The following is a 24516-nucleotide window of genomic DNA, read 5'->3' as shown; positions in this document are numbered from 1 at the left end:
CTTTGCTAAAGGTAGCCCGATCGTATTTATCGACCATGGGATTAATTTAAATGCCGAAAATCTATTGAAGCTCTGAGCATACAGATATTTTGGCCGCCCACCATGGACATTCCAAGAGAACGTCAATCAAGAATGACATAAAAATGATGTTCCTCACTTCATTTCTACAAGGGACATTTTGGAGAGTAATGTTGGCACCAAAAACTACCGATCATCTCAAGAGGGTGCTTCGCCGCGAATGGGCCAAAATATCGCAGAGCCACGTTTGTATATGTGAAGGCTTTGCTAAAGGTAGCCAATTCGAGCTAATCTAAACTGAACTATTAATATGCGGCGCGGAAACCGAACATAGTACCCACTTATAACCAGAAACTGAAATGTGTTTATCAAATTTACCAAAAAATTGGAATCTAGGGTTTTTTTAACTCTGATAAAAAAACTAACTTCGATTCCCTTTGGTCACAAAGCAACCACTAATTTCTATGGCCCTAAATCTACTGCAGATAGTCTATATTGGTTAAAACAGATTGGAAATAGTTACGTTTTTAATTAAAAAATTAACATTAATTAAATTTTTAATTGAATCAATTCACATATCAATTGGAATTTTATAATGAAATTAATTTGTTAATCGGGTTTTTTGTTTATGCCCAATTAAAACTGTGATTTATGCTATAATTTTCGTGATTGAAGACATTTCAATTAAAAATTGATTCAATTAACCTCGTGATTGAGTCACAATTTTTTTCTGTTTATGCACATCCTCTGATTTGTAGACTCTTATGTTCTCTTAAACCCCTAAATGAAAATGACAGATTTGGTTGGACAATATTTAATGTAACCCCTACATAATCGAGTTCTACCTCTTATTTCGATTAAATATCAAAGTCTACTATATTGTTCATCATAAAAAACTCGATATAATAAAAATCATAAAAAATCAATACAGTTCAATTAAAATCATATAAAATTGGTTTTCAAGATTAACGATTTCCATCTATAAATTAGTTATATTTTATTAAAAATATATAAATTACAAAATGTTACAAAACAAATTAAATTAAAATTATATATATTAGTACAACATAAAACACACAATGGCAGAACATATGTAAAAAATTTACAAATGTTTCACATTTGACGAAAGGCACTATTATTCGCGATTAAAATTCATAGTAATATGTGATGACTTTTCATTTAAGCGCGAAAGCGTGAAGCCTTTTTGCTTTTATCCGCTTTGGGAGGTGGTGGGCCACCTCGACCACCATTCATATGACGATTATAAATACTGAAAAAAAAAAGAAATTAATATTAGAAATTCCAATTAAATGAAATCAAGCTATATGGCCTATATGGAACTTACATTTTATAAGTTTCCGTTTTCAAATATTCAATGACATGACTAATACCCAAAAGATATTGTTCAGCAATGGGTTGAACCCAAGGATTCTCCTCCATCTTCATGACCGATTTGCTACCCAACAAATCCAACTGAGCCACTTCGGGCGGTAATATTTGCAAACGATTATGTTGAATGTGTAATTCGCGTAGCCGTGTCAATTCTCCAATTTCTCTTGGCAACTCCAATAGGTCATTGTCACGAAGGCCCAATATTTGTAGATTCTTAAGATTGCCCAATCCCGGTGGTAAATATTCAAAATCATTGTCACCCAAATAAAGGGCTCGTAATGTTTCCATCATAAAGAAATTACCAGGCAAACCATTTTCATTTAAATTATTATAGGATAAATCGAGAACTTCCAATACGGGAAATGCTCCAAAGCCACGTGGCAAACTATCCAAACGATTAATGGACACATTCAATATGCGTAATTTTGGCATGGACGATAAAGAAACAGGAAGCTCACGTAGGGCATTGTTGGAAAGATTTAGGATTTCTAAATTTAAGAGATTGGCAATACCGGGATTGATAACACTAATGCGATTGTGGCTCAGCGTCAGGCGTGTGATGTTGGACATATTAACTGTAATAGAAACAATGAAAGAGTAATATAAACAATTATTGGAAAATGAATTCGTTCGATATATCCAAATACAGATAGAGGTAATAAATATTGGCATATGTCGAAATTTCATAGCGATTGGATAAACTCGTAGATTTTAATTATTTCAAATCAAGTCATATTTATGCAATTTTTAAATGGAATGATGTAACGCCTACTCGAAGAACTATTTTGCAGGCCTGGTAAAACAAAATCTTCGGAAAATATGAAAACCCAGCATAAATGTGGACTATTTCACGGTTGCCATTCGAGCCAAAAATAGTCTACTAAAATTTGGAGAAAATTTTACCAAAAGTACCAAACAAAAAAATCTTATTTCACAAAATGGTTTTTCTGTAGAAAATTGTATCAAATATTTATTTCTAATTATACAATTATTTTTCGAGCTTTATGGACAGATATAGATTAAGGAACATGGTTAATAGAGCCATTGAAAAGAAAACGCCAGATACATATCTATACACGCCTGGACTGTACATGTTTCGGTTCGGGCGAATGAATCTTTCCACAGCCTTTAGTATTGATCTGGCTGGGAGAGATAATTCAATTTTGGGCCCTTTATGCTAACTCCTTATGGAGAAAACATTTGGGAAATTTCCTCTTACAAATTGAATCATCTTTTCTCCCACTGTACATCATCTTTTCATATAACTTACAAGTCCCTTAATCTTATTTTTATTTCGTTTTGTTACATAGTAATGCAACAACACGAAATTTATTTTTAGAAAGCTAATTTGTTAGAATTCACCTAAGTGGTGAACAGTCGAACAATGCTTATTGTTTCTACAGTCAACTACAACATGTGACAATTTACAGAAACTGGTTTCCAGGATACAACTTTAATTCTAACGCGTACATTAGTCGTGTTTTTCCTAGTTTTACGACGGGCTCATCGTTGTATAATTAGATATAATGCATTTGGACGTCAATTGCCTGTTTCGGTATCAGGCTAACATGAAATATAAATATTTATTTCTCTAGAAAAATTTCTCAAAATTTTTATCGATAGAAAATTTTCTCTACATTTTATTTCTATAGACAATTTTTATAAAAAATGTATTTCTATAGAAAATTTTCTAAAAAAATTATTTCTATACATTTGTATACCCTTCACCACTATTGCGGTACAGGGTATAATAAGTTTGTGCATTTGTATGTAACACCAAGAAGGAGTAATCATAGCCCAACCTTTTATTATACGGATCGGCTTAGAATTAAATTCTGAGTCGATTGAGTCTATAGATTTTGTAGAAGTCTATCAAATTCTGTCCAGATCGAGTGATATTTAAATGTATGTATTTGGGACAAACCTTTACATATAGCCCCCAACACATTTGACGGATGTGATTGGTATCGATAATTTAGATCTACAAAGTGGCGCAGGGTATAATATAGTCGGCCCCGCCCGACTTTAGACTTTCCTTGTTTAATTTTATTTCTGTAGAAAATTTTTCAAAATTTTATTTCTATAGAAAATTTTTCAAAATTTTATTTATAGAAAGTTTTGTCAGAATTTTATTTCTTTAGAAAAGTTTTGACAAAAATTTATTTCCTTAGAAAAGTTTTGACAAAATTTTATTTCTATAGAAAATTTTGTCAAAATTTTATTTCTATAGAAAATTTTTAAAAAAATTATTTATAGAAAGTTTAGTCTGAATTTTATTTCTATAGAAAAATTTTGACAAAATTTTATTTCTTTAGAAAAGTTTTGACAAAATTTTATTTCTTTAGAGAATTTTGTCAAAATTTTATTTTAATTTAGTTTAATTTAATTTATTTATTTTCATATATAACTACGCCTTACAAAGGCCTTATACAGTTATTTAAAACATTTTAAATACTACTCAAAACAATTCTCTTATTTCCAACATTAATATACTAACAATAATACAACAACAGGATACTACTCTATTGACTATATTATTTCTATAGAAAATTTTCTCAAAATTTTATTTCTATAGACATTTTTGTATAAATTTTGTCTAAAACGGATTTCAGAAGCCCAAAAAATAAAATGTACAGCTTTTTATAGCCCTAAAAACTCAAAATTTTAAATTTCAGGCAAAGTGGACAACAACTAATGTTTCTAGAAGCCCAAAAAGTTATATCAAGAGATAGGTCTATATAGGGGCTATACTAAAACATTGCCCGATACTCACCATTTTCGGCGCACCTCTTTATGGTCATAATATACCTCTAGATTTCCAATTTCAGGCAAATTGGATAAAAACTACGTTTTATATAAGAACAAGAAGTAAAATCTTGAGATCGGTCCATATGGGGGCTACATGGACCGATCCTTACCATTTCCGGCACACCTCTTTACGGTTCTAAATACCTCTAGATGTGCAATTTCAGGCAAATTGGATAAAAACTACGGATTCTAGAAGCCCAAGAACTAAAATCAGGAGATCGGTTCATATGGGGGCTATACCAAAACACGGACCGATACTCAGCATTCTTGACACACCTCTTTATGGCCCTAAAAAAAATACCTCTAGATTTAGCCAGATTGGATAAAAACTACGGTTTTTATACGCCCAAGACTCCAAATCGGGAGGTCGGTTTATATCAAAACGAACTTGACCTGCCTGCAGACAAAAGACGAGTCTTTGCAAAATTTCAGCGCAATTGCTTCATTATTGAAGACTGTAGCGTGATTATAACATACAGACGGACATGGTATATCGTCTTCGAATTGCTCCCTGATCAAGAATATATATACTTTATATAGTCGGAAATCGATGTTTCGATGTGTTACAAACGGAATGACAAACTTATTATACCCCCGTCACCATTCTATGGTGATGGATATAAAAAACATCATATGGTCATAAAAACATTCCAAAGAGCGCCTAAATCCTATTTATGTGAAGAAATGTACCAATATGGCAACGTCATTTATGTTCTTTCACTCTCTCAATATTTCTCTCTTGCGGTTCTTTGTCATTATAACTATTGTTCAATGTATTAACTGAAGCAACAAGTCGGTATAAAATAAACAAAATTACACATTTTCCAATGTTATAAGCATAAATATTCATTTCTAAAACACCCCAACATATATTAACCGCTTATTGAAAATCTGAGGTAAGAATTTGCACATCGTTAGTTGCACAAACATATTTCTTTACATTACCCAGTGTGGGGGCTGTCAAAGATCATAGACCGGACGGACATTTTATGTATGTATGTATGTACATAAATATTACTTCATAGGAACAGATGATCTCATTTGATTTTGTTATAAATAAAAAAAAAAAAAAACATTTTCTCCGCACATCATAGTTATTAAAACTTGTTTGTATATTTTGTAATCAATTTCACAAAGCAATGTTCTTTAATATAATTTGTTTTTCTTTTCCATACCACAATATGGCAACACTTTAATCACACCCACAGTTTTTATAGAATTTTATGTGTTCATTCAATTCATTTGGATTATTTTCATTAATATTTTATTGTTTGTTTACACTGCCTGGAGAACTTACACAATCCCGGTAACTCCTCGAAGGAGCTAATGCCTTTATCCACCAAATCGAGTTCACGATTTTGTGTTTCACGCGCTTCATCCAAAACTTTCTTTGCTTTCGACATCTTTGCTTGAACTGGTAAACACGACTGACTCATTTTTGCTTATTTTTATTTGACAATAACGGCGTATAGATTTGATCTTTGACTCTGGATTCTTGGGGGATAAAAAAGATAATTCACAATGGAGCATATAGAAATTATAACGTTATTTTTCTATTTTGAACACATTACAATATCAATGAGCAAGAAAAAAATGGATGGATATATAATTTAAAAATTAGTATCATGTTGCATAATTCTGAAAAATACGCCCGAATTTTATATTGTTGTCATATGCATCAATTGTATATATCTAAGTAAGTCTGATGAAAATTGCGACAATAACTAAATTATAAACCACGTTCAGAACATCTATTTATGGTTCAAAAACAACAAAGAATTCGAATTTTCAGATAACTCGAAAATTGCAACACCATCGAGCTAAAGAAGTAAAATTGGGACCTCGGACCGATATGAATCATATTTTGCCAAAACTTTTTATGGGACCGGAAAAACTAGTCAATTCCAAATCTCAGGTGATCGGCCAGTGTGGCTGCTGTATTATAATAAGAACCTATTTAGAACAACTTTGGCATATCTATAATGAATCCAAATTTCTAGTAGATTCGAAATATCATGTGTGTTGGATGATAATTTCAGCTTATATATGATCACGAGTAGAAATCACCAGAATACTTCATACAAGGGCTATATAAAAAATTTGATCAATGTGGTGCAATGGTTTCGACAATTATCTCCTCTCAGTAATACTAGTGACAAAGCTTCTCTAAATGGTTTCACCACAAAGTGCAACGGCTATAAAAAGAGGTCCCTTGTCATTGAGCTAGACATAGAATTCGGCAGAACACACCCATTAAAAAAAGCGTCTCCAAAAAAAAGTAGTGAAAATGTTCTTTTTGGATCCGGAAGTGGTGCCAAATTGACGCAGAAGCGATGAATTTAACATGGGCTTGTCATAGGATGGATGTCCAACACTTAAACAGCCGCTGCACTGAATTTGCATCACTTCTTAAGGTGTGAGGTGAATTCAGTGTTTTGGATGTGAATTAAGAATTTTTGTGATATTTTGACAAAATTTTCTATAGAAATAAAATGTTGATAATTTTTTCTCTAGAAATACAATTTTGACAATTTTTTCTATAGAAATAAAATTTTGACAAAATTTTCTATAGAAATAAAATTTTGACAAAATTTTCTATAGAAATAAAATTTTGAAAAAATTTTCTAAAGAAATAAAATTTTGACAAAATTGTCTACAGAAATAAAATTTTGACAACATTTTCTATAAAAATAAAATTTTGACAAAATTTTCTAAAGAAATAAAATTTTTACAAAATTTTCTATAAAAATAAAAATTTTGACAAAATTTTCTATAGAAATAAAATTTTGACAATTTTTTCTATAAAAATAAAATTTTGACAAATTTTTCTATAGAAAAAAAATTGACAAAATTTACTATAGAAATAAAATTTTGACAAAATTTTCTAAAGAAATAAAATTTTTACAAAATTTTCTATAAAAATAAAATTTTGACAAAATTTTCTATAGAAATAAAATTTTGACAATTTTTTCTATAAAAATAAAATTTTGACAAATTTTTCTAAAGAAAAAAAATTGACAAAGTTTACTATAGAAATAAAATTTTGACAAAATTTTCTATAGAAATAAAATTTTGACAAAATTGTTTATAGAAATAAAATTTTGACAAAACTGTCTATAGGAATAAAATTTTGACAAAATTTTCTAAAGAAATAAAATTTTGACAAAATTTGCTATAGAAATAACATTTTGACAAAATTTACTATAGAAATAAAATTTTGACAAAACTGTCTATAGGAATAAAATTTTGCCACAATTTTCTATTGATATAAAGTTTTGACAAAATTTTCTATAGAAATAAAATTTTGACAATTTTTTCTATAAAAATAAAATTTTGACAAATTTTTCTATAGAAAAAAAATTGACAAAATTTACTATAGAAATAAAATTTTGACAAAATTTTATATAGAAATGAAATTGTGACAAAAATTTCTATAGAAATAAAATTTTGACAATTTTTTCTATAAAAATAAAATTTGGACAAATTTTTCTATAAAAAAATTGACAAAATTTACTATAGAAATAAAATTTTAACAAAATTTTCTATAGTAATAAAAATTTGACAAAATTTTCTAAAGAAATAAAATTTTGACAAAATTTGCTATAGAAATAAAATGTTGACAAAATTTTCTATAGAAATGAAATTTTGACAAAAATTTCTATGTATATAAAATGTTGACAAAATTTTCTATAGAAATACAATTTTGACAATTTTTTCTATAGAAATAAAATTTTGACAATTGTTTCTATAAAAATAAAATTTTGACAAATTTTTCTATAAAAAAAAAATTGACAAAATTTACTATATAAATAAAATTTTGACAAAATTTACTATAGAAATAAAATTTTCACAAAATTTTCTAAAGAAATGAAATTTTCACAAAATTTTCTAAAGAAATAAAATTTTTACAAAATTTTCTATAAAAATAAAATTTTGACAAAATTTTCTATAGAAATAAAATTCTGACAATTTTTTCTATAAAAATAAAATTTGGACAAATTTTTCTATAGAAAAAAAAAAAATGACAAAGTTTACTATAGAAATAAAATTTTGACAAAATTTTCTATAGAAATAAAATTTTGACAAAATTTTCTATAGAAATAAAATTTTGGCAAAATTTTCGAAAGAAATAAAATTTTGACAAAATTTTCTATAGAAATAAAATGTTGACAAAATTTTCTATAAAAATAAAATTTTGACAAAATTGTCTATAGAAATAAAATTTTGACAAAACTGTCTATAGGAATAAAATTTTGACAAAATTTTCTATAGTAATAAAAATTTGACAAAATTTTCTAAAGAAATAAAATTTTGACAAGATTTGCTATAGAAATAACATTTTGACAAAATTTACTATAGAAATAAAATTTTGACAAAACTGTCTATAGGAATAAAATTTTGCCACAATTTTCTATTGATATAAAGTTTTGACAAAATTTTCTATAGAAATAAAATTTTGACAATTTTTTCTATAAAAGTAAAATTTTGACAAATTTTTCTATAGAAAAAAAAATTGACAAAATTTACTATAGAAATAAAATTTTGACAAAATTTTCTATAGGAATAAAATTTTGACAAAATTTTCTATAGAAATGAAATTGTGACAAAAATTTCTATAGAAATAAAATTTTGACAATTTTTTCTATAAAAATAAAATTTTGACAAATTTTTCTATAAAAAAAATTGACAAAATTTACTATAGAAATAAAATTTTGACAAAATTTTCTATAGTAATAAAAATTTGACAAAATTTTCTAAAGAAATAAAATTTTGACAAAATTTGCTATAGAAATAAAATGGTGACAAAATTTTCTATAGAAATGAAATTTTGACAAAAATTTCTATGGATATAAAATGTTGACAAAATTTTCTATAGAAATACAATTTTGACAATTTTTTCTATAGAAATAAAATTTTGACAATTTTTTCTATAAAAATAAAATTTTGACAAATTTTTCTATAAAAAAAAATAAAATTGACAAAATTTACTATATAAATAAAATTTTGACAAAATTTTCTATAGAAATAAAATTTTCACAAATTTTTCTAAAGAAATAAAATTTTGACAAAATTTGCTATAGAAATAAAATTTTGACAAAATTTTCTATAGAAATGAAATTTTGACAAAAATTTCTATGGATATAAAATTTTGACAAAATTTTCTATAGAAATGAAATTTTGACAAAAAATTCTATGGATATAAAATTCTGACAAAATTTTCTATAGAAATAAAATTTTGACAAATTTTTCTATAGACATAAAATTTTGACAAAATTTTCTATAAAAATAAAATTTTTACAAAATTTTTTATAGAAATGAAATTTTGACAATATTTTCTATATAAATAAAACTTTGACAACATTTTCTATAGAAATAAAATTTTGACAATTTTTTCTATAAGAATAAAAAAAAATTTAAAAAATTTACTATAGAAATTAAATGTTGACAAAATTTTCTAAAGAAATAAAATTTTGACAAAATTTTGTAAAGAAATAAAATTTTGACAAAATTTGCTATAGAAATAAAATTTTGACAACATTTTATTTCTACAGAAAAATTTTTATAGAAATGACATTTTAACAAAATTTCTTTCACAAATAAAATTTTCTATTTTGCAAAAATTTTCTATAGAAATAAAATTTTGCAAAAATTTTCTATAGAAATAAAATTTTGCAAAAATTTTCTATAGAAATAAAATTTTGACAATTTTTTCTATAAAAATAAAATTTTGACAAATTTTTTTATAGAAAAAAATTTACAAAATTTACTATAGAAATAAAATTTTGACAAAATTTTCTATAGAAATAAAATTTTGACAAAATTTTCTATAGAAATAAATTTTTGACAAAATTTTCTAAAGAAATAAAATTTTGACAACATTTTATTTCTACAGAAAATTTTTTATAGAAATGAAATTTTAACAAAATTTTCTTCAGAAATAAAATTTTCTATAGAAATAAAATTTTGCAAAAATTTTGCAAAAATTTTCTATAGAAATAAAAATTTGCAAAAATTTGCTATAGAAAAAAAATTGACAAAATTTTCTATAGAAATACAATTTTGACAAAATTTTCTATAGGAATAAAATTTTAACAAAATTTTCTATAGAAATAAAATTTTGACAATATTTTCTATAGAAATAAAATTTTGACAAAAATTTCTCTAAAAATAAAATTTTGACAAAATTTTCTATAGAAATATATCTGAAAATCATACTACACTTAAGCGTAAAATAATAATGTTTTTGAATTCAAATGGTGTCAATACGGACTGATTGTTTCATTGTTTCGGAACGACTGTTTGTTGACGCATAACTAATGATCATTATGAATGTCATATGCTGTAATATACAATAACACCTGTATTGTGTTTACAACAAATTTCGGAAACAACAACAACATTTCCTTGGTAATGACGTTCTTATGTCAAGATATGAGATAAAAATTCAATATATATAGAAATACTATCTACTTAGATCATTTCTAGCCAGTTTTTTAAGGAAAACTTTTGGAAAGTTTGTTTTTTTAATAAACTTCAAAACAACATTTATTGAAGGTCATCCATTAATACTTGATCTGTATGTGTGTTCAAAATAGAATCCAGATCATTTATGATATAAGGCTTCATTCATGTTTCTCATTAGTGTTTTTTTTTTGTATTGACATTGACACCGATTTACAATTACACATATGGGTCAAGATTTTTGCTATTCTTTCTTTTCAGTTTTTTAATATTATTATTATCTTTGATATTTTATTATGCAAAAATCTATTTTGTTGTATTCTTTAATTTACAACACACATGTTCCACTTTTCCCGAATATAGTCTTCCGTTTCACAACACACGAAACATACGTCCACTCTCTTTGCAAAATTCACGCATACTGCAGATTCCGAAATCGTTGGTTGGGCATAGCTATTGGCCGTAGTAGTGCAACGATATCACACAAAAGTTGCTGCTTTCAGTTTTTCCTATAAAAATAGCTGCCACCCCATATACATCATATAATCAAGTAAACTTGTCCGTCCGTCCGTCCATCTCCAAACGAGATGTCGTTTAGATTTTAATGTATTTCCAATTCGATTCGAAAAATATGTAACTGAAGCTGTAGGTAGAGATGTCGTTTATATATAGAGTTGGTATATATAGGGTTGGTATTTTTATATATATAAAAATATACCTATCGATGCCTTTGGAAATCCCTTCACTAATTGGTAAAAAAAAAAACAAGTAAGGAAAGTCGGGCGGGGCCGACTATATAATACCCTGCACCTCTTTGTAGATCCACATTTTCGATAGCATATCAAATCTGTCCAATGTGTTGGGTGCTATAAAAAAGGTTTATGTTCCCATATACATACATTTAAATCTGATTTATTAGACTTCTGCAAAATCGATAGACTAAAAACTTAAGGTGGCTAATGTCCCTGGGGTGAACCACAATTTTAGTAAAAAATATGGGAACATTTAAATCTAAAGTAATTTTTGGGAAACTTCGCAAAAGTGTATTTATGATTTATCGGTCGATAGATATGTATTAGAAGTATAGGGAAATTGGGGCCATATGTGGGAGCTATATCTAATTCTGAACCGATTTCAACCAAATTTGCCATTCATAGTTACTATGTTATTTCTACTCCCTGTGCAACAAAATCGGATTAAAACTTTGACCTCTGTGGTCATATGAGTGAAAATCGGGGGAAAGATATATATGGAAGCTATATCTAAATCTGAACCGATTGCAACCAAATTTGGCGTGCATAGCTAAAATATTAATTCTACTCTCTGTACAAAATTTAAAGCAAATCGGGCGAAAGATATATATGGGAGCTATATCTGAACCGATTGCAACCAAATTTGGCGTGCATAGCTACAATATTAGTTCTACTCCCTGTGCAAAATTTAAAGCAAATTAGGGCAAAACTCTGTCTTCTTGAGCCATATGAGTGCATATTGGGCGAAAGATGTAAATGGGAGCTATATCAAAATCTGAACCGATTTCAACCAAATTTGGCACACTTTACGACACTGTCAATTGCACTCTTTGTGTAAAATTTAAAGTAAATCAGGCTGAAACTCTGACTTCTGAGGCCATATTAGTAGATATCAGGCGAAAGATATATATGGGAGCTATATCTAAAACTGAACCGATTTCTTCCAAAATCAATAGGGTTCTGTTCTGATCCAAAATACATACTTGTGTCAAATTTGAAGTAGATTGGGCTAAAATTGCGACCTAGACTTTGACTACAAAAATGTGTTCATAGACAGACAGATGGACGGACGAACATGGCTAGATCGATTTAGGGGCCGGCCCTGAGCAATATTGCCAAAGACACCATATGTCTATCTCGTCTCCTTCTGGCTGTTGCAAACATACATATGTACTAACTTATAATACCCTGTTCCACAATGTGGCACAGGTTATAAAAAACTACGTTCCATAATCGTGAACGGACGGTAACAAAATGAAATGGAAACGTTCACGACAAATCAAAACGGAATGCTCGGGGTTTCGGAAGTTCACAATTTCGTGAACAGCTTTTCTTTGGGCATGAAAGGTCTAAAATATTTGTTAGACGTTCTTAAGGCAACTCCGTCGTAGGTGCAATAGGCTAAGGCGACTGTATGGAGCAGACAATCCAGGTTCGAGTAGAGGAATTTTTTATAACCATTTTTAACCATAACGTTTGAAAATCATGAACGCTGATTGTTATTTTGACAACACATGGTGTCATTTTATCGTTGTCAGATTGATACCGTCTGTTCTTCCTTTGACGCAAAATGTGTGTTGATTCACTTTCATGAAGGGATCGTTTTGAAACATGCACGCTGTTCATGATTTTTTTCTATGGCTACTTATAAACCGATCCCCTGATTTGACCTCGGAGCATCTTGGAGGAGTAAATTTCATCCGACCCCGTTGAAATTTGGTAGGCGAACCTGGATTGTCTGCTCCATACCGGTTAACAGTCACCTTAGCACATTGCACCACCGACGGAGTTGCCATAAGAACGTCTAACGAATAATTTAAGATTTTTCATGGAAAACGAAAGCCGTTCATTAAATCGTGAACGCCAGTGGACGAAACCGTGAAAATTCCGTTTTGATTGTTCGTGAATGTTCCATTTTGTTACCGTTTGTTCACGATTTTGGAACGTAATTTTTTCTATTAGTGTGGGGGTTATATAATTATGGACAGATATGGACCAATTTTTGCATGGTTGTTAGAGGGCATATACTAATTTCGCGTACCAAATTTCAACTGGTTGAGATGAAATTTATTCCTCCTCCGGAGGTCAAATCTGGGGATCGGTTTATGTGGCCACCGATATCGACAAATCAAATCGCTTTCAAAAATATTTGTGGTTCAGGATTTTCATACATTTCAAACGCACATTTTTCTGTCCGATTTTGTACCATTTTATTCTATCTCATCACTAACAGAAACAAACCATCACTGTCTTTCGAATCATCAGCTATTACCTGCGCCGTAAATGTAAAGAAATATGCACAAATATCTAATTTGATATCAAATTCACGTTTTTCTGTGAAATGTATTTTTAAAAATTATAATAATTATTTCAAGATTAGTGTCCAATTCTAGTCTGTATTCTCTAACAAAATTTGATTTTATCTCCATCGCTACCATAGACTCTTAAGTGAAACTATAACAATCGCCAACTGTGATGGGAAATATTCCCAAAAAATGATTCGATGTAAAATAATCGCTGTCGTCATGGGAGAAAATTTCAGAGGCTCTTAGGAATTTTTCTATTTAAGCTATTTGGGAATTTATCAGTCTCTAGACAACTATTTTCGAAAAATGTGACAATTTTCGCTTGTCGCGACAAATCCCGGAAAGTACGGTACAAAGTCCCGTATTTCGGTAGCCATCGTCTGGCAACCCTATTGCTAGATGGCATATACACGCTCACAAAAAATCGCTTCTGTAACATATACTCCCAAACATATTTTGCTTCAAGCATATACATTTTTGGGTATTGCCCAAACATTTATATGTTTGATCTCTTCCAATATATAATATGTTTGAAAGCATATTGGTCTAAACGATATATGTTTGGGTAGTCTAAGTTCCAAACATTTTGTATTTTTGCATCCAAATTCAATAATGTTGTCTTCCAAAAAACAATATGTTATTATATGAACATATAATATGTTTGGAAGCATTTTGCACCCAAAATTATTATATGCTTAAAAAAAATCTCAAAATTTTATTTATTTATTTATATATTTACAATCATAATGAATTATGAAAATAAACAGGTAATATAGGTGCTAACAACATAGGTTTTCGACCTGAATGCTCAAAATTTTGTTTCTGCCCAATTGTATATTCCCCCACATCTTTCTCACTTCCACGAGATTTTTTAGTTCTTAGCACCTTTTTCTGTATTACAAACATTGTAGAAGAAATTATTCAATTGTATGATTTTTTTATTTTAATTTTACCTTTTGCCGGACGGGGATTCGAACAGCGGACCACACAGTTTGTAAGGATCAAAGAAGTAGCTGATCAATTGCCCAAGGAAAAATAAAATGTTAATTTTGTAATAACAAGCAACAACCACCAACTTAATTCAATATCGCTCCCTGTTAAATAGCGCTCCAAGCTACTAAACACATATATGTTTATAGGCTATTTCTAAATTAATATATGTTTGCATCCAAGCATATTATATTTACAAACATTTTATGTCCCAAACATAATATGTTCTAACATATTAACATATATGTCCCAAACATGTTATGCTAGTTTATGAACATTATGTGCTTGCACTCAAAAATATTGTGTTTAAAAATTTGTGTTCCAAACATATAATGTTTAAAGCCAAACATATGAAAAACAGTCTTTTTCATCCGTGTACTAACATCGCGTACCCAATTTCAACCGGATAGGATGAAATCTGAACCTCCAAATGGATCCGCAATCTAAATTTGGGGGTCGATGTATATGGGGGCTATGCCTAAAAGTGGTGCCAAGTTTCAAGTGGATAACTTATTTCTTTCGGAATTTAAGGTGACTGACGGATATCGCTAGATCACGACCCAGAATATATACACCTCACGAAGCCTGAGACCAATATTTGGATGTGTTACAAAGGAAATGACAAAGTTATGGTCGAGGGTATAAAATAAACAGGACCCCATAGGTAGTACACTTGAGCAGATGGGAGTAAACATGATTGCCGACTAACTTGGTATAATCAGTATTAATAAACCACTTCCGGACTTAATCCCTGTCAAAAATTTGTGAATTTGACGGCGCTTCTGAGAATCTCCACCACGTCGAAAACAATTTATACGACATCTAAAACTCGTCGGAAAAGCGCCGTCACTATTGAGAAGTTGTACCACGCCAAGTTATTACAAAAAAGTATCGCATGAGTGCAATTATTAGGTGCCTTTTTTAATAAATTTAGAACGACGCCAATAAGAGTCCCTTCAACCATCAGAAAAAGTGCATTTTAAGATAGTTGTAAAAGAATCATTGTGGTCAAGTAAACCACGATTGTTTAGATGTTTATTAATTTGATTAAACGTTTATAAATTCTTAAAATAAATATAACATTTATACCACTATTACAACACATTTAACATATTTTTTTTATTAATAATAGAATGATGTTGATTTACAAGTGGCAAGTTACATGTTGCAGCGTCTATCAGCCAATGTTTTTATTCTCGATGGAGGCAGCATGTCTGTAAAATATTTGAAAAATAATCACTTTATTGCATTTGGAAAGTCAAAAATTGTTCACCAATATACATTTTACAATTTCAAGCGAAATAACTACGTTTTCAGCAATTCATTATCGAATTTATTTAAATAAATTATAAGAATCTAGTTGCGCTTGGTGTTTCATATATAATGGCTCTTGAACAACAGTGATGGCAAAATACTTTCATGTACATTTCATACTTTTTCATACGCTTTCCCCATCACAGCTGGCGATTGTTGCAGTGTCACGAGCGATGAGGATGAAATGGAACTTTGAAATGCTGGCAGGGATGGAATCGAATTAAGACAACTCCTAGAGGATCAAATAAAGATCCAAGGGTTTTATAAAACTAATCTGAAACGGCATTCCTATTGCAAACGGTTCGACTTGTCATTTGCGTCTGTCGATAGCATCTTCAGTTACTGATCGCGGTAATGCTTAACATAATTTGATGAAGGTGTGTCTGTTTGTCAAACTTCTCTGAATGTGTATTTCATCATCAACATAATCGCAATAGCATTTTTCTGATCGATTTCTTTTGCCTGTACAGGCGGTTTTGGTTTTATTTACAGCACATTTCAGGTTATTATCATCATGATTTGTTATGTTGCTTACTGCAGCTTCTTCGATTCAAAAAAGGCAATTCAAGAACTGAACTTGTCCAGCTTAAAAAATCCAGCTTTTGCCTTCATCTAAATGCTGTCCAATGTTAAAGAGGTTGAGACATTAATTTGTATGATAGAGAACTGTTTAAATTTACGGCTGCAGATGTATGAGGCAGAGAATTTAGATAAGGATTAAGGGGTCTGCGACCAAAAAAATCCCAAACGAAATATTTTCCCCATGAAATCCCCAAAGATAAATTCGTATTATTATTTTATGTGTATAAATTTTATTCTATAAAAAAATAAAACAAGTAAGTAAAGTAGAAAGTCGGGCGGGACCAACTATATCATACCCTAAATCACCCCTATTGAATTAGTAAAATAAAGGATTTGTTGGGTACCATTGAAAAAGGATTGCGAGATAAATCATATCTTCATATTTAAGAAAATGAAGGGGTACATGTTTGTGGAAGTTTTATCACAATCTGAACAGAAATGCCTGATATATGGAGCTATAGTATGATTCTGCAACTACAGAGTTAGTATGCCGCTAATATTGAGTCCATTATTAAAAAAAAAAGTAAGTAAGTTCGGCCAGGCCGAAGCTTATATACCCTCCACCATGGATTGCGTAGAAACTTCTACTGAAGACTGTCATCCACAATCGAATTACTTGAGTTACGGAAACACTTGCCGATGGCAAGGTATATTAAAACTTCCTAACACCGTAATATATACCACATAGTCCATACGTGGTATATATTAAACTAAAAAGGCCGATTAAATGCGTATATAATTAAGTTTAAAGTTTCTATAGAAATAAAATTTTGACAACATTTTCTATAGAAGTAAAATTTGGAAAAAAAAAATTTCAATAGAAATAAAATTTTACCAAAATTTTCTATAGAAATAAAATTTTAACAAAATTTTCTATAGAAATAAAATTTGGACAAAATTTTCTATAGAAATAACATTTTGAAAATATTTTCTATAAAAATAAAATTTTGGTAGATTATTTTTGGCTCGAGTGGCAACCATGATTATGAACCGCTATGGACCAATTTTTGTGTGATTGGGGATCGGCTATATATAACATAAATAACTATAGACCAATTTTGGCATTGTTATTAACGGCCTTATACTAACACCACGTTGCAAATTTCAACCGGATCGGATGGATTTTGCTCCTCCAAGAGGCTACGGAGATAAAATCTCCGGAACGGTTTATATGGGGGCTATATATAATTATGAACCGATATGGACCAATTCTTGCGTGTTTGTTAGAGACCACATTCTAACACCACGTTCCAAATTTTAACCGGATCGGATGAATTTTGCTGCTCTAAGAGGCTCCGAATGTCACATCTGGGGATCGGTGTATATGGGGGCTATATATAATTATGAACCGATGTGGACCAATTTCTGCGTCATTGTTAGAGACCATATACGAACACCACGTACCAAACACCACGTACCAAATTTCAAGCGGATCCGACGACTTACATCAATAACAACTACTTGTGCCAAGTTTCAAGTGGATAGCTTGTTTCGTTCGGGAGTTAGCGTGATTTCAACAGATGGATGGAAGGACGGACATACATGGTTAACATTTCAAGTTTTTTTTTTATTATGATATATTGGTATTACTCAATTATGTATGGAACAAAATATCGGCCAAATGGGCGCCGCGACCTCGGTGGCACATCTTCATCCGAAGGTCCAAATTTTCGATGACGCTGGGGCATAATGGAGGTTCTATGCCGTTAATGTGCCGAATTATCTCATCCTTTAGCTCTTGAGTTGTTGCTGGCTTACCGACGTACACATTTTCTTTCAAATAACCCCAAAGAAAAAAGTCCAACGGTGTCAAATCACATGATCTTAGCGGCCAATTGACATCGCCATTACGTGAGACAACACGGCCATTGAATTTGTTGCGCAAAAGAGCCATTGTTTCGTGAGCTGTGTGGCAAGTGGCACCGTCCTGCTGAAACCACATATCGTCCACACCCATATATTCCAATTCAGGCCATAAAAAGTTCGTTATCATCTCACGATAGCGAACACCATTCACAGTAACTGCCTGACCGGCCTCATTTTGGAAAAAATACGGCTCGATGATGCCGCCAGCCCATAAACCGCACCAAACAGTCACTGTTTGTGGGTGCATTGGTTTTTCGACAATCACTCTTGGATTCTCATTTGCCCAAATGCGGCAATTCTGTTTATTGTCGAATCCACTGAGGTGAAAATGTGCCTCATCACTGAAGATGATTTTCTTCGAAAATTGATCATCCACTGTTGCCATTTCTTGGAACCATTTAACACGTTGCTGGATTGTGTATCTCTCCATGGTTCAAATTGAATAAGTCTGAATTAGAGAAATGTCAAATAAAATTCGGAAAAAACTGGGCGTTTTGGTGTGGTTCACATTCAACATCGGCCCTTACAATTTAACCACCCTTTATATGGGTGCTATATCTAAATCTGAACCGATTTGGATGATATTTTTGAGGTTTAGGTTGATATTACAGAAGATTATATTGTGCTAAATTTGTGTAAGATCGGTCAATAATGAAGGCCACTATTGTCAAAAATACATTTATTAGGATAAATTTATGAAAATCGGGCGGTACATATATATGGGAGCTATATCTAAATTTGAACCGATTTGGATGATATTTAGCAGGTTTGGTTGATACCACAAAAGGTTACTTTGTGGTGCATTTGAGTAAGATCAGTTAAATAAGGCTATTATGACGAAATTTTCGAAAATCCGGCGATACATATATATGGGTGTTATATTTAAATTGAACCGATTTCCATGATTTCCACATATAATTAGTACTGTAGCCGATTAGAGTACGCCAACTTTGAGTAAGATCGGTTGATAAAGAAGGGACTTATGGCCAAATTTGGGAAAATCAGGCGATACATATATATCTAAGTTAAAGTATTTCGTCCTTTTAATGCTAAAAAAATATTTAGTCGGCTACCACTGCCGACACTTAAAATTAAAAATGCAATTTAATTGAATTAGACTAATTTAAGGACAAGTTTATTATTTAATCTAAAAACGAGAATGACATTAAAAGTTAACTACACCGTATCCGATCCCGAACAACTCTGCCGTTGGCTCACTCCATTCGTTGTCTCCAAACCTCCACTTGTTGGCAGCGACGCCGATATTAAGTTGTGAAATAGCTTTCCCACAGGTGCATAATGCTGACAGTGCGTCTGGTGCACAGGTTCAGTATCCATGGGAAGGGATCATATTGCAGTTTCGCACTGGATTGCAAAATGCTGAATTAGCGGCACGTGTAGTTTTGAAACGGGGTAGTACAGTGGTTTGTGGGGACTGAAATGTGTTAACTTCTATATTTAAATCTGAACCGATTTGATGAAATTTTGCACACTTAAAGGGTGATAAATTAGATTACTTTGTGGCAAATTTGGCGCTGACCGGTTAGTAAATGAGCGTAATCTGACCCCATTTATCGAAATCGGGCGATACATAATATATGGGAGCTATATCTAAATTTGATCCGATTTTTTTCCTGTGCCAAAAGAACGCTATATCCCGTATAAAAATCGGTATATACCAAATGTCATCAAAGGCGGTTAATAATTGCGACCGGAATCCTGCGAACAACAAATACATGGACGGACGGACACCAAGGGCTAGATCGACTCAGGAGGTGATTCTGAGTCGATCGGTATTTATTTTATGAGGTCTCAAATCAATATTTCTGGTAGGCACATTTTTTGGCCGATCAAAGTTATTATACCCTGACCACTATGTGGTTTAGGGTATAATAAATAAATTTTGTTTTATTTGGTAGTTTTTTTGTTTTGGTAAATTTTTCTTCAAATTGTGTAAATAATTTTTGATTCGAGTGGCAACGGTATTGTAAGTTCAGAAATGAATATGTAACAACGACATCTATTGGGTGTTGTTTGCTGGCGATGTACAGGCGACATCTTTGTTTTTGTTCAGCTTTGCTGTTTATGTTTGTGTCTTAGCTACAATAATAGAACTGTAAACACATTAGCTTGAAACCTGTTTGAACACAGTATGAATTCACACCTTAATACTTAGACGCTTACAGCCGCATTGATTAAAAGTTAATCGACGTTAATAAACTACAGAAAAACTCTTTCAGACAACACATTCACACAAATACAGTCGAAGCTCGGATATACGAACGTTATTTAAAAAATTCGTTAAATCGAACGGAAATATCAAATATTAACTTTTCTTGAAAATCTTAGTTTTTTTACCATATGAGAAATTCTTAAGCACTTGACAAAATTAAAGTACTACAGGACACTTAAAAAATTCAAATAATCCTTAAACACTGATGATGAAATCAGGCATATAGGGTTCATAGTAACATCCTAACACGTCCGACATATACCATTATTCACTGCTCCTGTTTAGCATAGATGTACTCTCAACGTTAGATTCTCGTTTCGAATATCAAACAAGGATTTCAGCGTTAGTTTATCCCTCTCAGTTATAATGCGGACATTCCTTGTATTTTATAGTTTCTCTTCGGATATAAGAAGGAGGTTCCTTGCCATTAAGCGAAATATAGAATCGGGTAGCACTCAATAATAAGAAGAAAGTTCACCACGTGTGGTATCACAATCACGGTTGCCAAAGTTGGTAGAATTCTACCAAAAATGGTAGAATTTTTACTGTTTAGTAGATTGGTAGCATTTTCTATAGAAATAAAATGTTGACAAAATTTTCCATAGAATTAAAATGTTGACAAATTTTCTATAGAAATAAAATTTTGACAAAATTTTCTATAGTAAAAAATTTTTTACAAAATTTTCTATAGCAATAAAATTTTGACAAAATCTAGAGCAATAAGATATTGACAAAAATATTTTTAGAAATAAAATGTTGGCAAAATTTTCTATAGAAATAAAATTTTGACAAAATTTTCTATAGCAAATAAAATTTTAACAGAATTTTCAATAGTAAAAAAATTTTGACGCAATTTTCTATAGAAATAAAATTTTGACAAAATCTTCTATAGCAATAAAATATTGACAAAATTGTTTATAGAAATAAAATGTTTACAAAATGTTCTATAGAAATAAAGTGTTAACAAAATTTTCTATAGGAATTAAATGTTGACAAAATTTTCTATAGATATAAAATTTTGACAAAATTTTCTCTAGAAATAAAATTTTGACAATATTTTCTCTAGAAATAAAATTTTAACAAAATTTTCTATAGAAATAAATTTTTGAGAAATTTTTCTATAGAAACAAAATTTTGACGAAATTTTCTATAGAAATAAAATTTTGAGAAAATTTTCTATAGAAAAAAAAATGTTTACAAAATTTTCTATATAAATAAAATTTTGGCAAAATTTTCTATAGAATTGCAATTTTGACAAAATTTTCTATAGAAATAAAAATTTGAAAAAAAATTCTATAGAAATAAAATTTAACAACATTTTCTATAGAAATACAATTTTGCAACAATTTTCTATAGAAATGCAATTTTGACAAGAAAAATTTGAAAAAAAATTCTATAGAAATAAAATTTAACAACATTTTCTATAGAAATACAATTTTGCAAAAATTTTCTATAGAAATGCAATTTTGACAAGATTTTGTATAGCAATAACAGTTTTTCCACCTTTACCCGCACTTAATATTAAAACATCCTTGTTGTCTTTCAAATATTTCTTCGTCTGAGCCACTGTACCTAGTATAAATTTATTTCTTTTGTTTACGTTTGTCTTGTGAAATTTGAAAAAATTTTCTATAGAAATAACATTTCGACAAAATTTTGTATAAAAATAAAATGTCGACAAATTTTCTATAAAAATAAAATATTGACAAACTTTTCTATATTTTGACATAATCTTCTATAGCAATAAAATATTGACGAAATTGTTTATAAACTTAAAATGTTGACAAAATGTTCTATAGAAAAATTATAGAAAAAAAATTGACAAAATTTTCTATAGAAATAAAATTTTGACAACATTTTCTATAGAAATAAAATTTTGACAAAATTTTGTATAGAAATAAAATTTGGACAAAATTTCGTATAGAAATAAAATTTTGACAAAATTTTCTATAGAAATAAAATTTGGACTAAATTTTCTATATAAATAAAATGTTGCCAAAATTTTCTATAGAAATAAAATTTTGACAAAATTTTCTATATAAATAAAATGTTGCCAAAATTTTCTATAGAAATTAAATTTTGACAAAATTTTCTATAGAAATACATTTTTGACAAAATTGTTATAGAAATAAAATTTTGAAGAAAATTTCTATAGAACTATAATTTTTTAACAAAATTTCTATAGAAATGAAATGTTGATATAATTTTCTATAAAAATAAAATTTTGACAAAATTTTCTATAGAAATAAAATTTTTTAAAATATTTTTGAGTGTTGTTGACCTATTTTTTGTTTATTCTGATTCTTAATTTTGTTCGGCTTCACGTCATAGAAACAATCGATTATTGATTTGTTTTAATATTTATTTCCAATATTTCGGTTAGTGCCACTAACCATCTTCTGGGATTTTGTATCTACATAAAATACAAAAATTAAATTACTTTTAATGTTCACAAATCACAATATTATTTTAGATATAATATATTGAAAATAACTAACTTGAGTTCGTGTGATGATTTTCGTTCTGCAAGTCACCGTACACTAAGCTTCGTTTGTGTCGATGCTTGTTTATGATGTGTCGATACATTCTCGCGCATTCTTCCGTGTCTTTTTTGAAATGCATTCTCTTGTCAGGAGAGAGATCTATTCTATTAAGCATCTCAAGAGTGTATCTGCGCCTATGATTATTCTCTTGAGCAAGTATCTCAACGTCTGTGAAGTTGGGTTTGTGTCCTGTTGTTGCACAGTGAGCTGCAAGTGCTGTTTTTTGCTCTACTGATTTGTCTACAGCTTTAAGGTCTGATTTATGCGACGAAAGTCTTGTCTTAAGTTTGGTCATTGTAGTGCCAACATATGCCATTGGGCATATGTTGGACTTGTCTCCATTACATTTAATTTTGTACACTATATTACTCCTGTCCTCATTCTTTATTTTTGACTTTGTGTTGCTGAATAATTCCTTTACTGTTCTCGATGTGCGTGAAGCAATTTGAATCTTGTCCTTGTTATATACGTCCGATTTGTAAAAACGCTCTGAGAATCCTTCAACGTAAGTCATGGCTTTGTATGACTTATCCTTTTTATGTTCCGGAATATATTTCTTCGTCTGAGCCACTGTACCTAGTATAAATTTATCTCTTTTGTTTACGTTTGTCTTGTGAAATTTGACAAAATTGTCTATAGAAATAAAATTTCGACAAAATTTTGTGTAAAAATAAAATTTCGACAAATTTTCTATAAAAATAAAATATTGACAAACTTTTCTATATTTTGACATAATCTTCTATAGCAATAAAATATTCACAAAATTGTATATAAACTTAAAATGTTGACAAATTGTTCTATAGAAAAATTATAGAAAAAAAAAAATTGACAAAATTTTCTATAGAAATAAAATTTTGACAACATTTTCTATAGAAATAAAATTTTGACAACATTTTCTATAGAAATAAAATTTTGACAAAATTTTGTATAGAAATAAAATTTAGACAAAATTTCCTATAGAAATAAAATTTTGACAAAATTTTCTATAGAAATAAAATTTGGACAAAATTTCCTATATAAATAAAATGTTGCCAAAATTTTCTATAGAAATAAAATCTTGACAAAATTTTCTATAAAAATAAAATTTTGACAAAATTTTCTATACAAATAAAATGTTGCCAAAATTTTGTATAGAAATTAAATTTTGACAAAATTTTCTATAGAAATAAAATTTTGACAAAATTTTCTATAGAAATTAAATTTTGACAAAATTTTCTATAGAAATAAAATTTTGACAAAATTTTCTATAG

At 29.6% G+C, this 24516-nt stretch overlaps 1 protein-coding gene and 1 long non-coding RNA gene across 3 annotated transcripts; one reads left to right on the top strand and one right to left on the bottom strand.

Annotated features, from left to right (window-relative positions):
• Positions 1-970: 970 nt before the first annotated feature.
• ics (ras suppressor protein 1) lies at positions 971-11128 on the bottom strand. 2 transcript variants are annotated; one of them, XM_075293830.1, is made up of 4 exons: positions 11020-11128; positions 5516-5712; positions 1364-1985; positions 971-1288 (listed from the first exon to the last, which is right to left on the bottom strand). In XM_075293830.1, the coding sequence occupies exons 2-4, from the start codon at positions 5652-5654 to the stop codon at positions 1198-1200; spliced, it is 852 nt and encodes a 283-aa protein (XP_075149945.1). In that variant the 5' UTR covers positions 5655-5712; positions 11020-11128; the 3' UTR covers positions 971-1197. The 2 variants fall into 2 exon arrangements, with proteins under 2 accessions (XP_075149945.1, XP_075149944.1); XM_075293829.1 differs by having other exon boundaries at positions 10898-11071.
• Positions 5007-16842, top strand: LOC142224019 (uncharacterized). The gene is made up of 2 exons (XR_012718999.1): positions 5007-5114; positions 16513-16842. It is a non-coding gene; the product is annotated as an uncharacterized LOC142224019 (long non-coding RNA).
• Positions 16843-24516: the final 7674 nt, after the last annotated feature.

Source organism: Haematobia irritans, chromosome 2 (assembly GCF_050003625.1).
Source record: "Haematobia irritans isolate KBUSLIRL chromosome 2, ASM5000362v1, whole genome shotgun sequence".
Lineage (NCBI taxonomy): Eukaryota > Metazoa > Arthropoda > Insecta > Diptera > Muscidae > Haematobia > Haematobia irritans.
The sequence above is the reverse complement of the archived record's forward strand: the minus strand, read 5'-3'. Positions and strand labels throughout refer to the sequence as shown.

What these genes read in the sequence shown, in the direction of transcription:
- ics (XM_075293830.1), bottom strand. Translation starts at nt 5,654, where the DNA reads ATGAGTCAGTCGTGTTTACCAGTTCAAGCAAAGATGTCGAAAGCAAAG. An exon ending in CGAGGAGTTACCGGGATTGT is followed by an intron (nt 1,986 to 5,515) that starts GTAAGTTCTCCA and finishes TTTCTATTACAG; the next exon opens with TTAATATGTCCAACATCACA. An exon ending in AAAACGGAAACTTATAAAAT is followed by an intron (nt 1,289 to 1,363) that starts GTAAGTTCCATA and finishes TTTTTTTTTCAG; the next exon opens with TATTTATAATCGTCATATGA.